The 17365-nt window shown below is 43.9% G+C and overlaps 2 protein-coding genes across 7 annotated transcripts in view; one reads left to right on the forward strand and one right to left on the reverse strand.

The window, feature by feature from the left end:
- Positions 1–5276, forward strand: part of zswim7 (zinc finger, SWIM-type containing 7) — a 182240-nt gene extending 176964 nt beyond the window's left edge. The window contains exon 6 of the mRNA XM_051893846.1: positions 5182–5276. Coding sequence (XP_051749806.1) covers positions 5182–5187 — 6 coding nt within the window. The 3' untranslated portion in view covers positions 5188–5276. The remainder of the gene's footprint in view (positions 1–5181) is intronic.
- specc1 (sperm antigen with calponin homology and coiled-coil domains 1) overlaps positions 1–17365 on the reverse strand; it is a 224598-nt gene that overhangs the window by 95068 nt on the left and 112165 nt on the right. For all 6 annotated transcript variants that reach the window (XM_051893767.1, XM_051893766.1, XM_051893768.1 and 3 more), the window contains 3 exons: positions 4280–4487; positions 963–1036; positions 472–647 (listed from right to left, as the gene is read on the reverse strand). In XM_051893767.1, the coding sequence (XP_051749727.1) occupies positions 472–647; positions 963–1036; positions 4280–4487 (458 nt within the window). The remainder of the gene's footprint in view (positions 1–471; positions 648–962; positions 1037–4279; positions 4488–17365) is intronic.

A 17365-nucleotide genomic window follows, 5' to 3' on the forward strand; every position in this document is an offset into this window, starting at 1 on the left:
AAGATTTTTAGATGTGATGTTACAATGTCTTTTAAGCTGCTTTAAACTTAGGAATTAAAAAACATTGACTGAGCAGCAAGGCAGTTGCCTTTGATTTCAGACACAGCAGGTGAATTTTTGGGGGCTGTATCACAGTCTGCAGCTACTCTACACAAAAAAGAGTAAATAGATGCAAGAAAGTGTAAAAGCAGAGGAGTGAGGGTAATTTTGCATGACTACTGGTTTGAGTGTTCATTGGTACAGTTTACTACAGCCTTTAAAATGTCAGTTACTTAATGTCAAATGACTCATTTTTATCTGATTGTGAGATTCTATGATAATTTAACTTCATGATGTAGCAAACTATACCAGTGAATCCAGCCAGTGGCTGTCAGAGATTGATATTTGAATAGAGGAGAGTTTTGTTAGAGTTGAGAGCCCAGATGGATGGCGGAGGGGAGGGCAGTGATGAGTTGATGAGTGACTGTGTACCTGGTGCCCTGGATCTGCTCCAACTCTGAAGCCAGTTTTGCGCTGTGCTCCTGCTCCTCCTGCAGACGTCTGCGCAGTGTGCGCAGCTCCTGCTGAGCTTCCACCTTTATGTCATTGGCGACTACTACTGCTGTCTGGAGGTCAGCCTGGAAACGGCGCCACTCCTCTGTCTCATCCTGAAAGTGCACACACACACACACACACACACACACACACACATTTTTAGTCATGTGGAGCAGAAGTGTTTTGGCCTTCTCATGAGCTCATGGGGCTGGTAATGGAAATGTCATTTTCAAACAGAGTGACTTATGGACACTAACATGCTAGACTGCAATACAGCTTGCATTTGCTCCTCGAAGTTCTGTACAGATGGAAGATATTTTTCTTGAATTATAGAAACTGACATACACTGTCAAACATGCCTGATTATGCTGTAGTTCATTAAAAAAAGAAGAAAGTACAAAAAGAAAAACAACAAATAAAAATGTCACCTTCATCTGTTTATTCATGGCCTTAATGTGCTTCTCCAGCTCAGCCTTGTTTTCTTCCAGCCTCTTGATTTGATCTGAAAAATAAGGGGAAAAAATGAAAAATAATTATTCACAAAAATAAAATATACATTATTTATGTATACATTATGTATTTTATATATACACTACTGTTTTTTTTTTTACAGTCAATAATTTTATTTTGGTAAGAGATGAATATTAAGGAATGTTTTAAAAAAGAATGATTTAAAAAAGTCACAGTAAATACATTTATAATATTACAAAAGATTTCTATTATAAATAAAGTTGTTCTTTTTAACTTTCTATTCACTAAAGGATCCTGAAGAAAATGCATGTTTCCAGAAAACTGTGAACAGTGATATCCAGAAATTGTTTTCAACATTGACAATAATAAGAAATGCTTCTTGAGCACCAAATCAGTATATTAGAATGATTTATGAAGGAAATTTCAGAAGGATTTCTGAAAATTCAGCTTTGCCATTACAGGAATAAATTACACTTTAAAATATAAATAAAAATATTTTAAATTGTAATATTTCATAGTATTACTTTTTTTCCCCCAAATAATTGCAGCCTCAGTGAGCATAACCACCCTCTGCTTGTGTTTTAGGCAGTTGTGGACTTATGGTTAGAGAGGTTCGGTTAGGAGAGGTTGCAGGTTTGATTCTCCTGGTGTGCGTGTTCACTACTCACCGCTCCTAATATGTGTGCACTAACTTCACTTCACTTCATAAGATGCACAAAAAATATATAAATATAAAAAAAAAAAAGTTTGTGTGTGTGTGTGTGTGTGTGTTGATATATTATTTTCATGACAATAAAGACATTTTCCCCTAAAATCCTCATTACTGAGACATATCCCAAACATTTTACTTTTACTTGTTTTTTAAACAAAAATATATATAGAATTTTCTTTTCTTTTTATTATTATATTTTTTTTTATTTGGGGTAAACTATGACCCATTTTAATTAGGTTTTAATTTATCTTTATTTAAGTTATTTTAAACTGCAATAATATTTTAAAGTATACAGGTGCTGGTCATATAATTAGAATATCGTGAAAAAGTTCATTTTTTTATTGTAAATTATTTTAAAAAATGAAACTTTCATATATTCTAGATTCCCTACATGTAAAGTAAAACATTTCAAAAGTTTTTTTTTTTTTAAATTTGTTGATTAGAGCATACAGCTCATGAAAGTCCAAAATCCAGTATCTCAAAATATTAGAATATTTACATTTGAGTTTCATTAAATGACCATCCCTACAGTATAAATTCCAGGTATCTTTTGTTCTTTGAAACCACACTAATGGGGAAGACTGCTGACTTGGCAATGGTCCAGGAGACAATCATTGACACCCTCCACAAAGAGAGTAAGTCACAGAAGGTCATTACTGAATGGGGTGGCTGTTTACAGAGTGTATATCAAAGCATATTAAATGCAAAGTTGACTGGAAGGAAGAAATTGGGTAGGCAAAGGTGCACAAGCAACAGGGATGACCGCAAGCTTGAGAATACTGTCAAGTAAAGCCAATTCAAACACTTGGGAGAGCTTCACAATGAGTAGAATGAAGCCGGAGTCAGCGCATCAAGAGTCACCACACTCAGACATCTTCAGGAAAAGGACTACCAAGCCACTTCTGAACCAGAGACAACGTCAGAAGCATCTTACCTGGGCTAAGGAGAAAAAGAACTGGACAGTGAACAGTGGTCGAAAGTCCTCTTTTCAGATAAAAGTAAATTTTGCATTTCATGTTGAAATCATGGTCCCAGAGTATGAAGGAAGACTGGAGAGGCACAGAATCCAAGCTGCTTGAAGTCTAGTGTGAAGTTTCTGAAGTCAATAATGATTTGGGGGGGCCGTGACGTCTGCTGGTGTTGGTCCATTGTGTTTTATCAAGTGCAGAGTCAATGCAGCCATCTTCCAGGAGATTTTGGAGCACTTTATGCTTACATCTGCTGACAAGCTTTATGGAGATGCTGATTTCCTTTTCCAGCAGGACTTTAGCACCTGCCCACAGTGCAAAAACCACTTCCAAGTGGTTTGCTGAGCATGATATTACTGTGCTTTATTGGCCAGCCAATATGCCTGACCTGAATCTATGGGATATTTTCAAGAGAAAGATGAGAAACAGTCGATCCAACAATATACAGATGATCTGAAGGCTCAATAGTGCCTCAGCAGTGCCACAGGCTGATCACTTCCATGCCACACTTCACTGATGCTGTAATTTGTGCTAGGAGCAAGTCATTTGCTGTAATATGTCCTGCCGATCAAGTATTGAGTGCACAAAAGAACATACTTTAAAGAACTTGAACTTTTCTGTTTTGCAAATCCATTTTTTGATTGATCTTAGGAAATATTCTAATATTTTGAAATACTGGATTTTGGACTTTCATGAGCTGTACGCTCTAATCATCAAAATTAAAAAAAAAAACCTTTTGAAATGTTTTACTTTACATGTAGGGAATCTAGAATATATGAAAGTTTCATTTTTAAAAATAATTTATAATAAAAAAATTAACTTTTTGATGATATTCTAATTATATGACCAGCACCTGTATATATATATATATATATATATATATATATATGCATTTTAAATTCTCATTACTGTGATATATTCCAGATTTTTTTTTTTTTTTTATAATAATAAAAAAATATATAATTTTCTTTTCTTTCTTTCTTCTTCTTCTTCTTCTTCTTCTTCTTCTTCTTCTTCTTTTTTTTTTTATTAAAATCAATTTTACTTTCTTTTGGATTTGGGGTAAACTATGACCCGAACTTGTCTTGAAAGTTTGGGCTAAAAGCCACAAAGAGTCTTGAAATATAAATACTATTTAATACTATTTATATATAATTAAGGGTCATAACAAGAAGCTATTTGAAGTTATTTAGTTCATTGCAGCTGGACTGGCATGGGCTGAGGATGCAATAAAACTATAATCTGTACCATGAAATTTCCTCCCCCCCTTGCTTAGAGAGGAAAAGAGAGAAAGGCAGACAAGCTCACTGAGCAGATGAATCCTGCATGATGCAGTCTGGCAAAGATTTAAACTGGAGTATTAAACAGCTCAGTATCTCAATCCATCCAGGTGCCAGATCCAATCAATGTGTTTTACTAATCACAGCAGACTCCAGCCAGTGTGTGTGCAGGCCAGATTCTGCCAGATGATGCAGTATATTTAGCATTGGCTGAGGGATAGCAGTTAAACACACATACGACATGTGGCATAATTCTTTGGCTAAGTGGTATATTGACAGCCAGAGACAGACAGGGAGACAGATAATGGTCATACTCTCAAGGTCCAGGATGTTCTGATTGATGTGCAGTCTAACTGCCCGTTGTTGCTCCACCTGGTCCTCAAGCTCAAAGATGGTCTCTTTCAGGTCTTTGATCTGGTTCTCAGCATCTTTGCTCTTCTCCTCTAGAGCGAGCATGTTGGCTTTATGATCTTGTTCCTGTTTCTCCACCTTTTCCAACAGCTGCTGCCGGTCTGCCTCCACCTGTACATACAGACACATTCATGCCACAAAAACACTGTTACTATTTTTAAAACACAGTAGTGCAGCTATTCAGCGTTTATCATATATCTTATTTAATAAGGCCCTTCTATTAAAGCTGTAGCTGGTGGCCTTCAATGATTTAACTGTGCCAGCCCTGCACACTGACTACAATCTATGGCCTTTGACTAATCAAATAACACCTATAGAGTTTTTTTGGCAAAACCTAATTACAAAACAAATTTTTAAAAACACTTGATATTGATTTGAAGAACTAAAAACAAGATAATCAGAGCTGAGGGTTTGCATTATACTGCCCATTCCAGATTTCCTATTGTATTTGACCAAATACTTATCTGATTTGTAGGAATTTTAGGCTATTGTAAGACGCATAAAAACATAAATAAAATATATGAAGTTGACTGGTTGGTTTATCTATGTTTAGGTCTACAATACTCTTGAAATGTTTGGGGTCAGTTTTTTTTTTTTTTTTTTTTAAAGAATGTATACTTTCATTCAGCAAAGATGCAATACTTCAGTCACACAACAGAAGGAGGCAGACAGATAAGTTGATACAAAACAGAGTTTATTTGAAACAGAGGCACGGAACTGGACGAGTATGCAGACTGGTGAGTATAACAGTTCAGAGATGTAATGATGACTTAGCTTGATGGTAATGGTTATTGACTCTTTGCAGGTTTGACGGTGAAGAGCAGGAACTGAGATGGAGCAGATGAAGGGCAGAAGACAGATGACGGATGACTGAAGGCAGGTGACGGGTATCCACAAAAGCAGGCAAGTGTAACCAGGTAGATCATGTGACACTGAACACTGGAGTAATGGCTGCTGAAAATTCAGCTTTGCCATGACATGAATAAATTAGATTTTAAATATATTTAAATAGAAAATGTATTTAAATTGTAATAATATTTTACAATATTACTGTTTTTTTTTTTTTTTTTTTTTTTTATCAAATAAATGCATGCCTTGGTGAACATAAGAGACTTTTTTTCAAAAACATAAAAAAATCTTACTGACCCCAAATTTTTAAACTGAAGTGTATTTAACTGTAGCATTTAAGACAACATGTTAATGTGGAGAACACAGGTTTTAATTAATTTTAATTTAATATATACTTATTTGGCTGGATATATAAATATCAGTGGCGGTGACTTTTTTTAAAAGGGTATACTGGGTGGCGCCTTATGTCAAAAATGCACCTGGTGCAGATACATTTGATGGACAGAGTGTTATTGCTGCTTTGTTGCTTACTCTCATGACACATAGCAACACAGCTAAATGTATTCCTTATTTGACCTTTTATTGAAAGTAGCCCACATTTACCTGTTGCCTTCACGAGCACCCGTAAAAGCTGGGGTTTGAGTTGAGTCAAGCGAGACGCGTGAAAGGGCTGTTTGCAAAATATGCTTTATTTTTGTAATTCCGCTAGGTGTCACTAATGTCACAGAAATAAGTAGGCCTATAATATAATAAATATTAGTAGTCTATTATAAATAAAATATAAGTCAAATATAATTAGAATAAATGTAAGTATAATAAAAATATAAGTACTCTTTAAAAAATAAGTTGAAATAATTCAAATTGATGACTTTAACAAAAGCATAACCATAGGCTATCAATTAACAGCCTCGGATAGTTACTGTAGGTCTGTCTTTAACAGTTTATACGTTTTCGGTCAAAATACATTTCCCTGTGGAGAAAATGAAATACTATGAAAAAAGTTTTAGTTATGACTTGATTTAGTCTAGTTAGCATTATCGGTAACACTTTACAATAAGGTTCATTAGTTAAACATTAGTTAAATGTATTAACTAACATGAACTAACACTGAGCAATACATTTGTTACTGTATTTACTAATCTTCGTTAATGTTAGTTAATGAAAATACAGTTGTTCATTGTTTGTTCATGTTAGTTCACAGTGCATTAACTAATGTTAACAAGATTTTAATAATGTATTAGTAAACGTTGAAATTAACATTAACAAAGATTATTAAATGCTGTATAAGTGCAGTTCATTATTAGTTCATGTTAACTAATGTAGTTAACTAATGTGAACCTTATTGTAAAGTGTTACTGTTTTATCTCACATACAATGTGATTTTCGTTTGATCGAGATCTGGCAGCAGCAGCTCATTTTTCCTCTTGGGCGAGCAATCTGCTCACAGCTTTTTCTGTCCATGAAATCCCCCATATGCCAGCAAACCAATGAGAATGCGGGAAAATGATGACGATACATAACAACAGAGTGAAGGCGCAAAAGCTGCTGTAGATCAGCTTACCCGGAAGCCTTACCATTACCAACATTTTATCATGTAGGTTTTGGTACACCTCAAACAAGGGAATATATAGTAATTTATTACTATAATGTTAATCAGTGAGTCCACGAATGGCTTGGGTATGCAGAGTATTTGCAGCTTATATGGACCGCATGCCACTGATATATATATGAAGAGTTCCATTGCAAAAACTGAAATCTTTTCTTTTAAATGAGCTTTTTTTAAATCAGGCTCTCATGTTTAGGTTCAGTCATTTCACTTTGATGGCAATTAAAAGGTTATCAGTTATTGAAATGCCTTATTTTCAAAAATGTCACTTTAGTCAATTCATTGGCATTTAAAGGTGTGGTATGTAAGAATGACAGCTAGTGGTTAAAATGGGTACTGCAGTCCAAATTCAAATTGTTTGCCCCGCCCCCTCCTCCTCAGACTCTACGCTCACGTGGGTTGCCAATTTGAGGACACGCAACATGAGCGAGCTCAATTGACATTGGAAGGTGAGGAGACTTATAGTTGATTTATTGATTTATGATGAGTTGATATCGTGTTTTAATATGCTCCCGTTCATAGAGATTTTTAGATGGATGCTTTTTAGGTCAGGTAGAATCTGCAATCTCTGACCCAGTTTGTTCACTGGCTTCCATGGCTGCAATTCACTGCATGTGTTTTCCGCCAACTGGCAACCCGGGGTGGCAAAATACTATTGGGTAAATTGGCAATGTGCGGTCTTGCACAGACCAAAACAAAAACAGACATTCCGACACGGAATGCACATTTCAAAGTAAAATAACTGGCTGTAGCATTGGTTTTCAGAGAAACGAGTATGTGAACTCAGCATGTATCTTAAATATCTGCAAATATATTGTGGTATTGTGGGAAGTGGCATTTAGCGGTTTCTGCCAACGACCGGTATTTATGAACGGGCTGACACTGGGATTTAGCGGATTTGAAGCGAAAGTATTTGATGAACGTATACTATGTGCAGAGAGCATTCGCTCAATATCATTATCTCATTTTTGACATGGTGTTTGAGGTGGCGTTTAGTGGCTTTTGCATCTAAACTCTTCATAAAGGGCCCTTGCACCCATGCCGCCACCACCTGGTGGCTTTAGGAAAACAGAGCACAGTGGGCAATATGCATTTAAGTATATAAATATAGGAGGACTACATTAGTCATTTGTATTTGCCACACTTCCTGCTACCAGCTGGTGTTAATATGACTAAATAACAAAATTTTGCCATGTAGATGTCTTCAAGCCAGGGCACTTATCAAACATGTGAAGTTTGAGGCAGATTGGATATTGTATGCTTGAGTTACAACAACTTCCTGTTTCATGACAATAATAGCATGATTTAGCACTCAGCTAAGTGTTGCTAGCATGTTTTAGAATATTTTTAGCATGTTTAGCACTCAATTGCATATTTTAGTATGTTGCTAGTAGTGCATCACAGTGTTAAACATGTCACTTCCTGATGTCAGTGAGTGGCACTATTACTATAACGTCTCGGTTACGTATGTAACCCTCATTCCCTGAAGGAGGGAATGGAGACGTACGTCAGTAGTGACCGACGAATTGGGATATCGCTAGAGAGCCCTATCAGCTTCGAGTGAACTAAAACAGGCCAATGGAGATGGCGTGCGATATTTGCATAATGCGCACCGCCCCCGCCAGGTGGTATAAATAGGGGAGCAGATGCCATCGCACTCTGTTTTTCGCTGAGGAGACAACCTAGTCTGCACTGCAGCGAGGGTACAGAAACTGTGGCAACGGGACGTACGTCTCCGTTCCCTCCTTCAGGGAACAAGGGTTACATACGTAACCGAGACGTTCCCTTTCAGTCGGTCACGTTCGACGTTCGTCAGTAGTGACCGACGAATTGGGATCCCAAATAAAGCGCCACAGTTATGAACCCCTTCCAGTGCCCAGCGCAAGCTCTAGCCACCCGACGCACCAATGGGACGGGGAAGGGGGCGAGCTTACGCCGAGAGAGTCTACTGCTGTTCCGACATACCCACTAAGTAAACTAGACTACACTGGGGAAGCGAACCCATGGGGGACGCCGCGGAGACCACTACCCACCCGCAAGGGAGGAATTTACGTGGAGAGTACACATATGGACTGGCCGTGGGCAGTACACATATGGAGTCCCTGGGATGGCTCCACCTGGGTAGGGGAAGACTCATCTGACAGGTGACAGCAGAGCTGGCTCTGCTAAGGGAAAGACACAGGCTCACCGTGGGGAGTTGACCGTGGACAAATACACACATGGGACCACTCACGTGGAGGGGTCACGACATATGGCACCCAGCCAAACGTCAACGTCAGTGACGGAGGTTTGGCCTGGCATCAGACACTCCGCAATGTCCGAGCCAAAGGGGAAGGCGGAGGAACTTGACAGGGTTCGCCAAGCGGGGAACTCGACTGGAGTAAAAGGATGCACGTATCCGGCCCAGGGGGCGGGAGTGGCATTGCAAGCCAACACTAGAACGGGCTCTTCGCGTCTACCGGCTGCTGAAAGCGAGTACACGGGAAGATACCGGCTCTACACGAAGGCTATAGAATCTAGCTAACGTGTTAGGTGTCGCCCAGCCCGCAGCTCTACAGATATCTGTCAGTGAGGCGCCGTGCGCCAGCGCCCAGGAAGAGGCCACTCCTCTGGTGGAGTGGGCTCTCAACCCGAGCGGGTAAGGCACGCCCTGGGATTTATACGCCAGGGCGATGGCATCCACTATCCAGTGGGCCATCCTCTGCTTGAAGACAGCCTTTCCCTTCTGCTGGCCTCCGTAACAGACAAAGAGCTGATCTGAGGTCCTGAAGCTTTGCGTTCTGTCCACGTACAGGCGCAGAGTGCGGACGGGACACAGCAAAGCTAGGGCTGGGTGTGCCTCCTCCGAAGGCAGCGCTTGCAGGTTCACTACCTGATCTCTGAAGGGAGTGGTAGGAACCTTGGGCACATATCCAGGCCGGGGTCTCAGGATAACGTGAGAGTCACCGGGCCCGAATTCCAGGCACGATTCGTCAACCGAAAATGCGTGCAGGTCCCCTACCCTCTTGAGCGAGGCCAATGCAACCAGGAGGACGGTCTTAAGGGACAGTACTTTTAACTCAGCTGATTACAAAGGCTCGAAGAGATGACCCCGGAGAGATGTAAGAACCAGGGTGAGATCCCAAGAGGGTACAGAGGGAGGCCGGGGAGGATTCAGTCTTCTCGCCCCCCTCAGGAACCTGACGATCAGATCGTGCTTCCCTAGTGATTTACCATCAACTGCATAGTGATGTGCGGTAATAGCGGCAACATACACCTTGAGGATGGAGGGAGACAGCCTTCGCTCCAGGCCCTCTTGCAGAAAGGAAAGCACGGATCCGACCGAACATGATCGGGGGTCCTCTCGGTGAGAGGAGCACCATTCAACGAACAGGTTCCACTTCAACACATAGAGGTTCCTCGTAGAAGAAGCTCTAGCAGAAGTGATAGTGTCTGCGACCGCTTGCGGGAGATCACTCAGAACCTCCGCGTCCCGTCCAGGGACCACACATGGAGTTTCCACAGGTCGGGAGGTGGGTGCCAGAGGGTGCCCTGTCTCTGAGTCAGGAGGCCCTTCCTCAGAGGAATGGGCAAGGGAGGTGCTGTCGCGAGGAGCGTGAGGTCTGAGAACCAGGTCCGAGTGGGCCAGTATGGAGCCACTAACAAGACCTGCTCCTCGTCCTCCCTGACTTTGCAGAGGAGCTGTGCGAGAAGGCTCACTGGGGGAAACGCATACTTGCGTAGGCCCTGGAGCCAGCTGAGTGCCAGGGCATCCGTGCCAAGCGTGCCGCCGGTCAGGGAATAGAACCACTGGCAGTGGGCAGTCTCCGGGGAAGCGAACAAATCTATCTGTGCCTCGCCGAAGCGCTGCCAGATCAGCTGGACCACCTGGGGATGGAGTCTCCATTTGCCCGGAAGCGGAGGCTGCCGTGAGAGCTTGTCGGCTGCACGGTTGAGCACGCCTGGGGCATGAATGGCACGAAGCGACCTCTGACTCCATAACAAGAGATGGCGGGCGAGTTGCGACATGCGGCGGGAGCGTAGACCACCCTGATGGTTGATGTACGCAACGGCCGCAGTGCTGGACACTTGTTCGAGGGGAACTCCAGCCCGCAGGAACGAAGGGTCCGACCACTTGGTGAGGGTGTGACGGCAGTTCGGTGTCACGGGGACACGGAACGTACCACGCTGCCACGCCCATCTCGGGACCCGGCCACAGAGCCAGTGTTGAAGCGGCCTCATATGAAGCAATCCGAGTGGCGTGACTGCGGCTGCGGATGCCATATGCCCCAGGAGCCTCTGAAAGAGTTTCAGTGGGGCCGCTGTCCTGCGCTTGAGTGTACTCAGGCAGTTCAACACTGACTGGACACGCTCCTCGGTGAGATAAGAGATCCTCTGCCCGGGGGAGAGTTTGCTCTTGTCCCAGTTGACCCGAAGACCCAACTGGCTGAGGTGAGCTAACACCATGTCCCTGCGTTCGCACAACTGCTCCCGCGAGCTGGCCAGGATGAGCCAGTCATCGAGGTAGTTGAGAATGCGAACCCCCTGTTCCTTGAGCGGAACAATGGCCACCTCCGCAACCTTCGTAAAGACGTGGGGTGACAGGGCCAGCCCGAAGGGTAGGACTTTGTACTGATATGCCCGACCCTCGAACACAAACCGTAGAAAGGGTCTGTGACGAGGCAGAATCGAGACATGAAAGTACGCGTCCTTCAGGTCGATCGCTGCAAACCAATCCTGGGGACGGATGCATTCGAAAATGCGTTTCTGCGTAAGCATCTTGAATGGCAGCCTGTGAAGAGACCGGTTCAGGACACGCAGATCCAGGATTGGCCGTAGCCCACCGCCCTTCTAGGGTACAATGAAGTAGGGGCTGTAGAACCCTGACTTCATATTGGCTGACTGGACCGGCTCGATTGCATCCTTCGCCAGGAGGACAGCAATCTCTGCCCGGAGAACAGGTGCATTGTCCAGTGACACCTGAGTGTAGTGGACACCCCTGAAGACCGGGGGACGCCGGGTGAACTGAATCGCATAGCCGAGTCTGATAGTGCGAATGAGCCAACGGGACGGGCTGGGGAGCGCTATCCAGGCTTCCAGACACCGAGCCAGCGGGACCAAAGGCACCACAGACGTACCGGGGGTGGGGTAGCAAAGCAAAGTGCTGGGACCCGACTCGGACGGCATAGCGGCCCGAAGTGGGGTCAGACTCTGCGAGGTGACAGTGTGAATGGGAGACGGCTGGGGGGCGGCCTCGACCATCACACTGGGACCTGCTGGCGAAGTGAGAGGGGGCTGCGAGTGGCAAGGCGGGGCCTCGCACACTGACAGCCGCACCCTCTTTTGACCTGGAGGATTGGGAAACTGCTCTTTTTGTGTGGAAGTGGGTACCACTGGACTCCGGAGAGCCAGCGGCGGGACAGACAAGAACACAAATTGCCCCCGGCCCTCCTCTGGGGGTGGGAGAGATGATGGAGTCCTCTCCCGAAGAGCAGAAACCTTCCCCTCCAGGTTGCCCGTCTCAGGATCGCGTCTTCCTCGATCTCTTGCCACCTGGCTTGGCCTGAGCGGGCTGGGCGCCGCGTCCGCGACCGGCTTCCTGCTGTTTGGCGGGTGTAGGCTGCTGCTTCACCGTCTTAGCAGGGGCGGAGGACGACGCAGGCGGGCGCCCTCGGCGATGAGTGTGGTTAAGGCTGTGCGGCCGACGGCGGCGTGGAGGCAGCAGCGGACCGCCGGGGCAGGACGTTTAATAGCCTCAGCCTGCTTCTGGGCGGCAGAGAACTGCTGGGCGAAGCTCTCTACCGCGTCGCCGAAAAGGCCGACCTGTGATACGGGGGAGTCCAGGAACCGATATTTGTCGGTATCCCTCATATCAGCCAGGGTCAGCCATAAGTGGCGCTGCTGGACCACAAGTGTGGCCATCACTTGACCAACAGAACGTGCCGTTACTTTTAGTCGCCCGGAGGGCGAGGTCAGTGGCGGCACGCAGCTCCCCAAGCAGCTGCTGGTCAAGACCTCCCTGGGGCATTTCCATAAGCGCTTTTGCCTGATACACTTGCAAAAGGGCCATGGCATGCAGGACGGAGGCAGCCTGTCCACAGGCTCTGTAAGCTTTCTCCGTCAGTCCTGACGAGAATTTACAGGCCCGGGATGGGAGACGCGGCTCACCGCGGCAGCCGGCGGCTGTTGGACACAACTGCATCGCAATGGACCGCTCGACCGGGGGAATCCGCGTGTATCCCCTAGCCTCTCCGCCATCCAGAGTGGTGAAGGCGGACGAGGGGCCGGGTCTCGCATGAATGATATAGGGCGTCCGCCAGGACCTGGTCACCTCATCATGCACCTCCGGGAAGAAAGGCATCGGGGCGGGGCGATGGGGACCAGCGCGGGCCGCCCCGAGGTACCAATCATCGAGCCGAGAAGGGCCGGGACACGGTGGAGGATTCCAGACGAGCCCGACCTTCTCGGCAGCCCGGGAAAGCATAGCCGTCAACTCAGGATCGGCCTCGGGCAACGCTACTGTCCCGGAGGGAGGTAACGCAGCCGAGTCTTCATCTCCTGAGGACTCTTGCTCACCTTCCGATGCCGCGATCGACATGTGGTCATCCGCGGGTGTGCCGAAGGAAACGGAAGGCTGCTCCATAGAGGGACCGGCACGCTCGTTCGTCAGCACCACCGGTTGCAGTGATGTAGAGGGGGCAGGGGCCCGCGGAGCGGCGCTCGGCGGGGAAGCCCTGACCATGATCTTCAGATCACCCTGCCTACACGCCGACGCACCGTCACCCTGGCCGAAGCCAGAGAAAACAGCGGAACGGGGCAACCTGAGAACGAAGGAACGAGAGTCTCGATCTCAACACTGCAATAGTCATGTTCCCACAGTGAGATATCGCAACAGACACAGCTGGGAAATTCTTTTTGCTGTAGTAACAACAGCAGTTGAGAGCTTAACCCTCTGGGGTCTGAGGATTTTCGGGGCCCTGGAGAAGTTTTGACATGCCCTGACATTTGTGCTTTTTTCAGTTGTTCATAAACATATTAATGGAAAAAGTGTCATTACACTGTATTCAGCACAAACTAGGCTACAATAATATGCGAGGAACATGTATGTACATGTTTGTGTTTTTGAAGGAATAACATTTATGCATGGTTATTGAAAAAACAAAAAACTTAAGTCACTGAAATAAAGCCAAAAAAAATATATTAAATCTGTGTTCACAAGACTGGGTATTGGAGGTTGTAGACTAGAGTTTTTGCTTCAAAATGATGTAAAAATGATCCTGCATACTCGTTCATATAAAACAATATATTGATTTAGTTTTTGTAAGACGCTTTTTGTCAAGAAACACAGTATGCGTGGAGGCGTGAATCATCATGAATAATCCTGTGATTCACACCTGAGAAGACAAAAGATTCGCATAATGACGTCTAATGACCTGCATATCAATGAGCTCTTTCAGTCAGGTAGGCTGTGAAAAAACCCTCTGTGATCATGTCTCAAGCTCATCATGGTGAATATCAAACATACAGAAAAAACAGCAATACTGTGAAATATTATTACAATTTAAAATAATGGTATTCTATTATATACTTTAAAATATAATGTATTTCTGTGATGCAACGCATCTGAACATTCATGTTACCTCTATGGCATTTCATATAGCCTTTTAGCTTAAAAGCATGCACATTTGGAGAAATATTGATGGATTCTCATATGTTTATGTCAATTTTCTATACAGAGGAGTAATATTTATTCAATATTTATTGTCATCACTATGAACGCTGGATACTGTTCTCAATTCATACTTGCAGCCGGAGGGCGCTCTGTACACCTTTAGTCCACAAATTAATCTAAAGAAGAACAGGACATTCCAGGAACTAACGGCATGTCTTCCAGAGGTCGCTAACCATGGCTTTAACATACAGATAAACACTTTTCAAGACAATAAATACACGATTGAGACGTTGTATACATGTATTGCCTCAGAATTTGCGTCTGAATAGCGCTCGTTCCGTGGGCGTGGCCGCATTAGCGGATAATGAGCTGAATCATGGGCGTCTGACATGTGTCTCTTTTCATACAGATTACATAAACACAGAATTTTTGTTTTCGATTTGACTTACACAAGTTAAAACCTGACATTTCAACGTTTCTTTAGACATAAGTCTATTTTTTTGTGATTAGTATTCACTAAGTTACAGTTCATTTTCTGAGAACTCTCAGATTGGACTTCGTTCAGAGGGAGACGAGAGATCACGCATCATGTTAGTTTTCTTTATTTTGCAAAAAGCACAACATTTTGTTTTTACTCTGAGTGTACACAAATAAAAGAAGATATTCCACAGATTAAAATGGTGTATAACTCTTAATTGTATGTGCAACATTGACGGAGTATTTTGAGTCTCTTTCACACTGGTAAGAAAAAAACCGAGGTGGTATCGCCGGCGTGACCGCCGACCCGAGGGAGTTAAGCTCAGGCTCCTCGGGAAGCTCGCGACCTCGCTGAAGTGCCTTTACACCAACACAAGACGCTGTCACTTCACACACAGGCTTGTAGTATTCACTCTTTTCCAGTCTGAAAGCTGGAACAACTAGTTGGCTCCGAAGCGAAAGACAGAATGCGATGGCATCTGCTCCCCTATTTATACCACCTGGCGGGGGCGGTGCGCATTATGCAAATATCGCACGCCAACTCCATTGGCCTGTTTTAGTTCACTCGAAGCTGATAGGGCTCTCTAGTGATATCCCAATTCGTCGGTCACTACTTACGTACGTCAAACGTGACCGACTGAAAGGGAACTGAATATTGTCATGTAGATGTATTCAGGGCAGGACTCTTCTCAAACGTGAAGTCTGGGGTAGATTGGACATTGTATGCTTGAGTTACAACAACTTTCTGTTTCGTGGCATTAATCGCATAGTTTAGCACTTAGCCAAGTGTTGCATGATTTAACATGTTTCTAGCATGTTTGGTACTTCATGGCATACACAAATGTGTTTCTGGGAGTGAATTACAGTGTAAAGCATGCCATTTTCTGTTGCCAACAGGTGGCGCTATGACTAACTGAATATTTGCATTTAGGCATTTATTAGTCTTCAGGCCAGGACTCTTATCAAACATGTGACGCTTGGGGCAGGTCGGACATTGTATGCCTGACTTACAACAGTTTCCTGTTTCATGGCGAAACAGACTTTGTCAGGCCGCCATGGACACACCCTTCAGTGAAAAGTCTTTTAAAGATCTTTGCAATTTAACATCGCTAAGGCCTTAAGATTAGACTGACCAAATATGATGTTGTTCTGGTTAAATCTCAATGAGGAGTTAATCACAGTGTAAAACATGACATTTCCTGTTGCCGACAGGTGGCGCTATGACTGTAACTGACTATTGGCATGTAGATGTCTTTAGGCCAGGACGCTAATAAAACCCATTGTATGCCTGAGTTACAACACCTTCCTGTTTCATGGCAAAACATCGAATTTTGTCAGGCCGCCACAGACAGGCCCTTCAGTGAAAACTCAAGATCTTCGCAATTTAACGTTGCAAAGGCTGACTAAATATAGATTAGACTGACCAGATATGATGTTTATCTGATAAAATCTCTAAGAGGACTTCGTTAAAGTACAACGTCTGGAAATGGTAAAAACTGCAAAAATTTTGCAGAGAAAATTTAAAATATCTCACTTCCTGTTGGGTTTTCAGATTTTGCTCCCAGGGACTTTTCTGTAGGTATTGGGCTGTTACATGTATCTAACGAATTGCATACTTGTACGTGAAACACAGTGTGAAGGACGCTTAATTGAAATTTCGTAGGTGGTGCTTTCGAGCCATTTTGCCACACCTAATTCTGAAACCCATATCAGACGTACATTTTCACCACTTCTGACGCATGTGCAAAGTTTCATGATTTTTCGAGCATGTTTAGGCCCTCAAAAATGTGATTCATTTTGGAGAAGAAGAATAATTGACCAAGCAATTACAATAGGGTCCTCACACCATCGGTGCTCGGGCCCCAATTCAAGTTGACATTTCTATTAAAGTAGAAACAAGTACCTATAATTATCCTCCTAAACTTAACATCCGAAATCTCTAAAATGTTTAGATCAGACAGCAGAAAACAATATTGCTCCAGTGTTGCATACTAATTCATTGAGAATTAGATCACTCTTGTAGCGGTATAGGCCAGGCCATGATTCACTTGACAGCTGGAACATAGAGCAGAACAGCCGAGTCACACACACCTCTTTCTTCAGAGCCTTGTGTACAGAGAAGTGTTCACTGAATGTGCTGTGAGATGAGAATGGCATCCTAAAGCTCTGTCTAATGGCAACTCCCTGGATGACATCTGGACTAAGGGTGTATGTTAAAGCTAAAAGGCTTGGCTCACTCACAGAGGTTAAATCTTAGAGAAAATTAAAGTTCATTTTGCATTTCGAGGTGCACTGGGTTCAAGTGGCAGCCATGAGGTGCCAGTGATGTTCATGTTCTTGTGGGTTTATAACGGTCCTGTCTGTGTATAATTATTTTTAAAGAATGAGGTATACCTCTAAACTACA

This window comes from Ctenopharyngodon idella, chromosome 5 (assembly GCF_019924925.1).
Source record: "Ctenopharyngodon idella isolate HZGC_01 chromosome 5, HZGC01, whole genome shotgun sequence".
NCBI classification, from domain to species: Eukaryota; Metazoa; Chordata; class Actinopteri; order Cypriniformes; family Xenocyprididae; genus Ctenopharyngodon; species Ctenopharyngodon idella.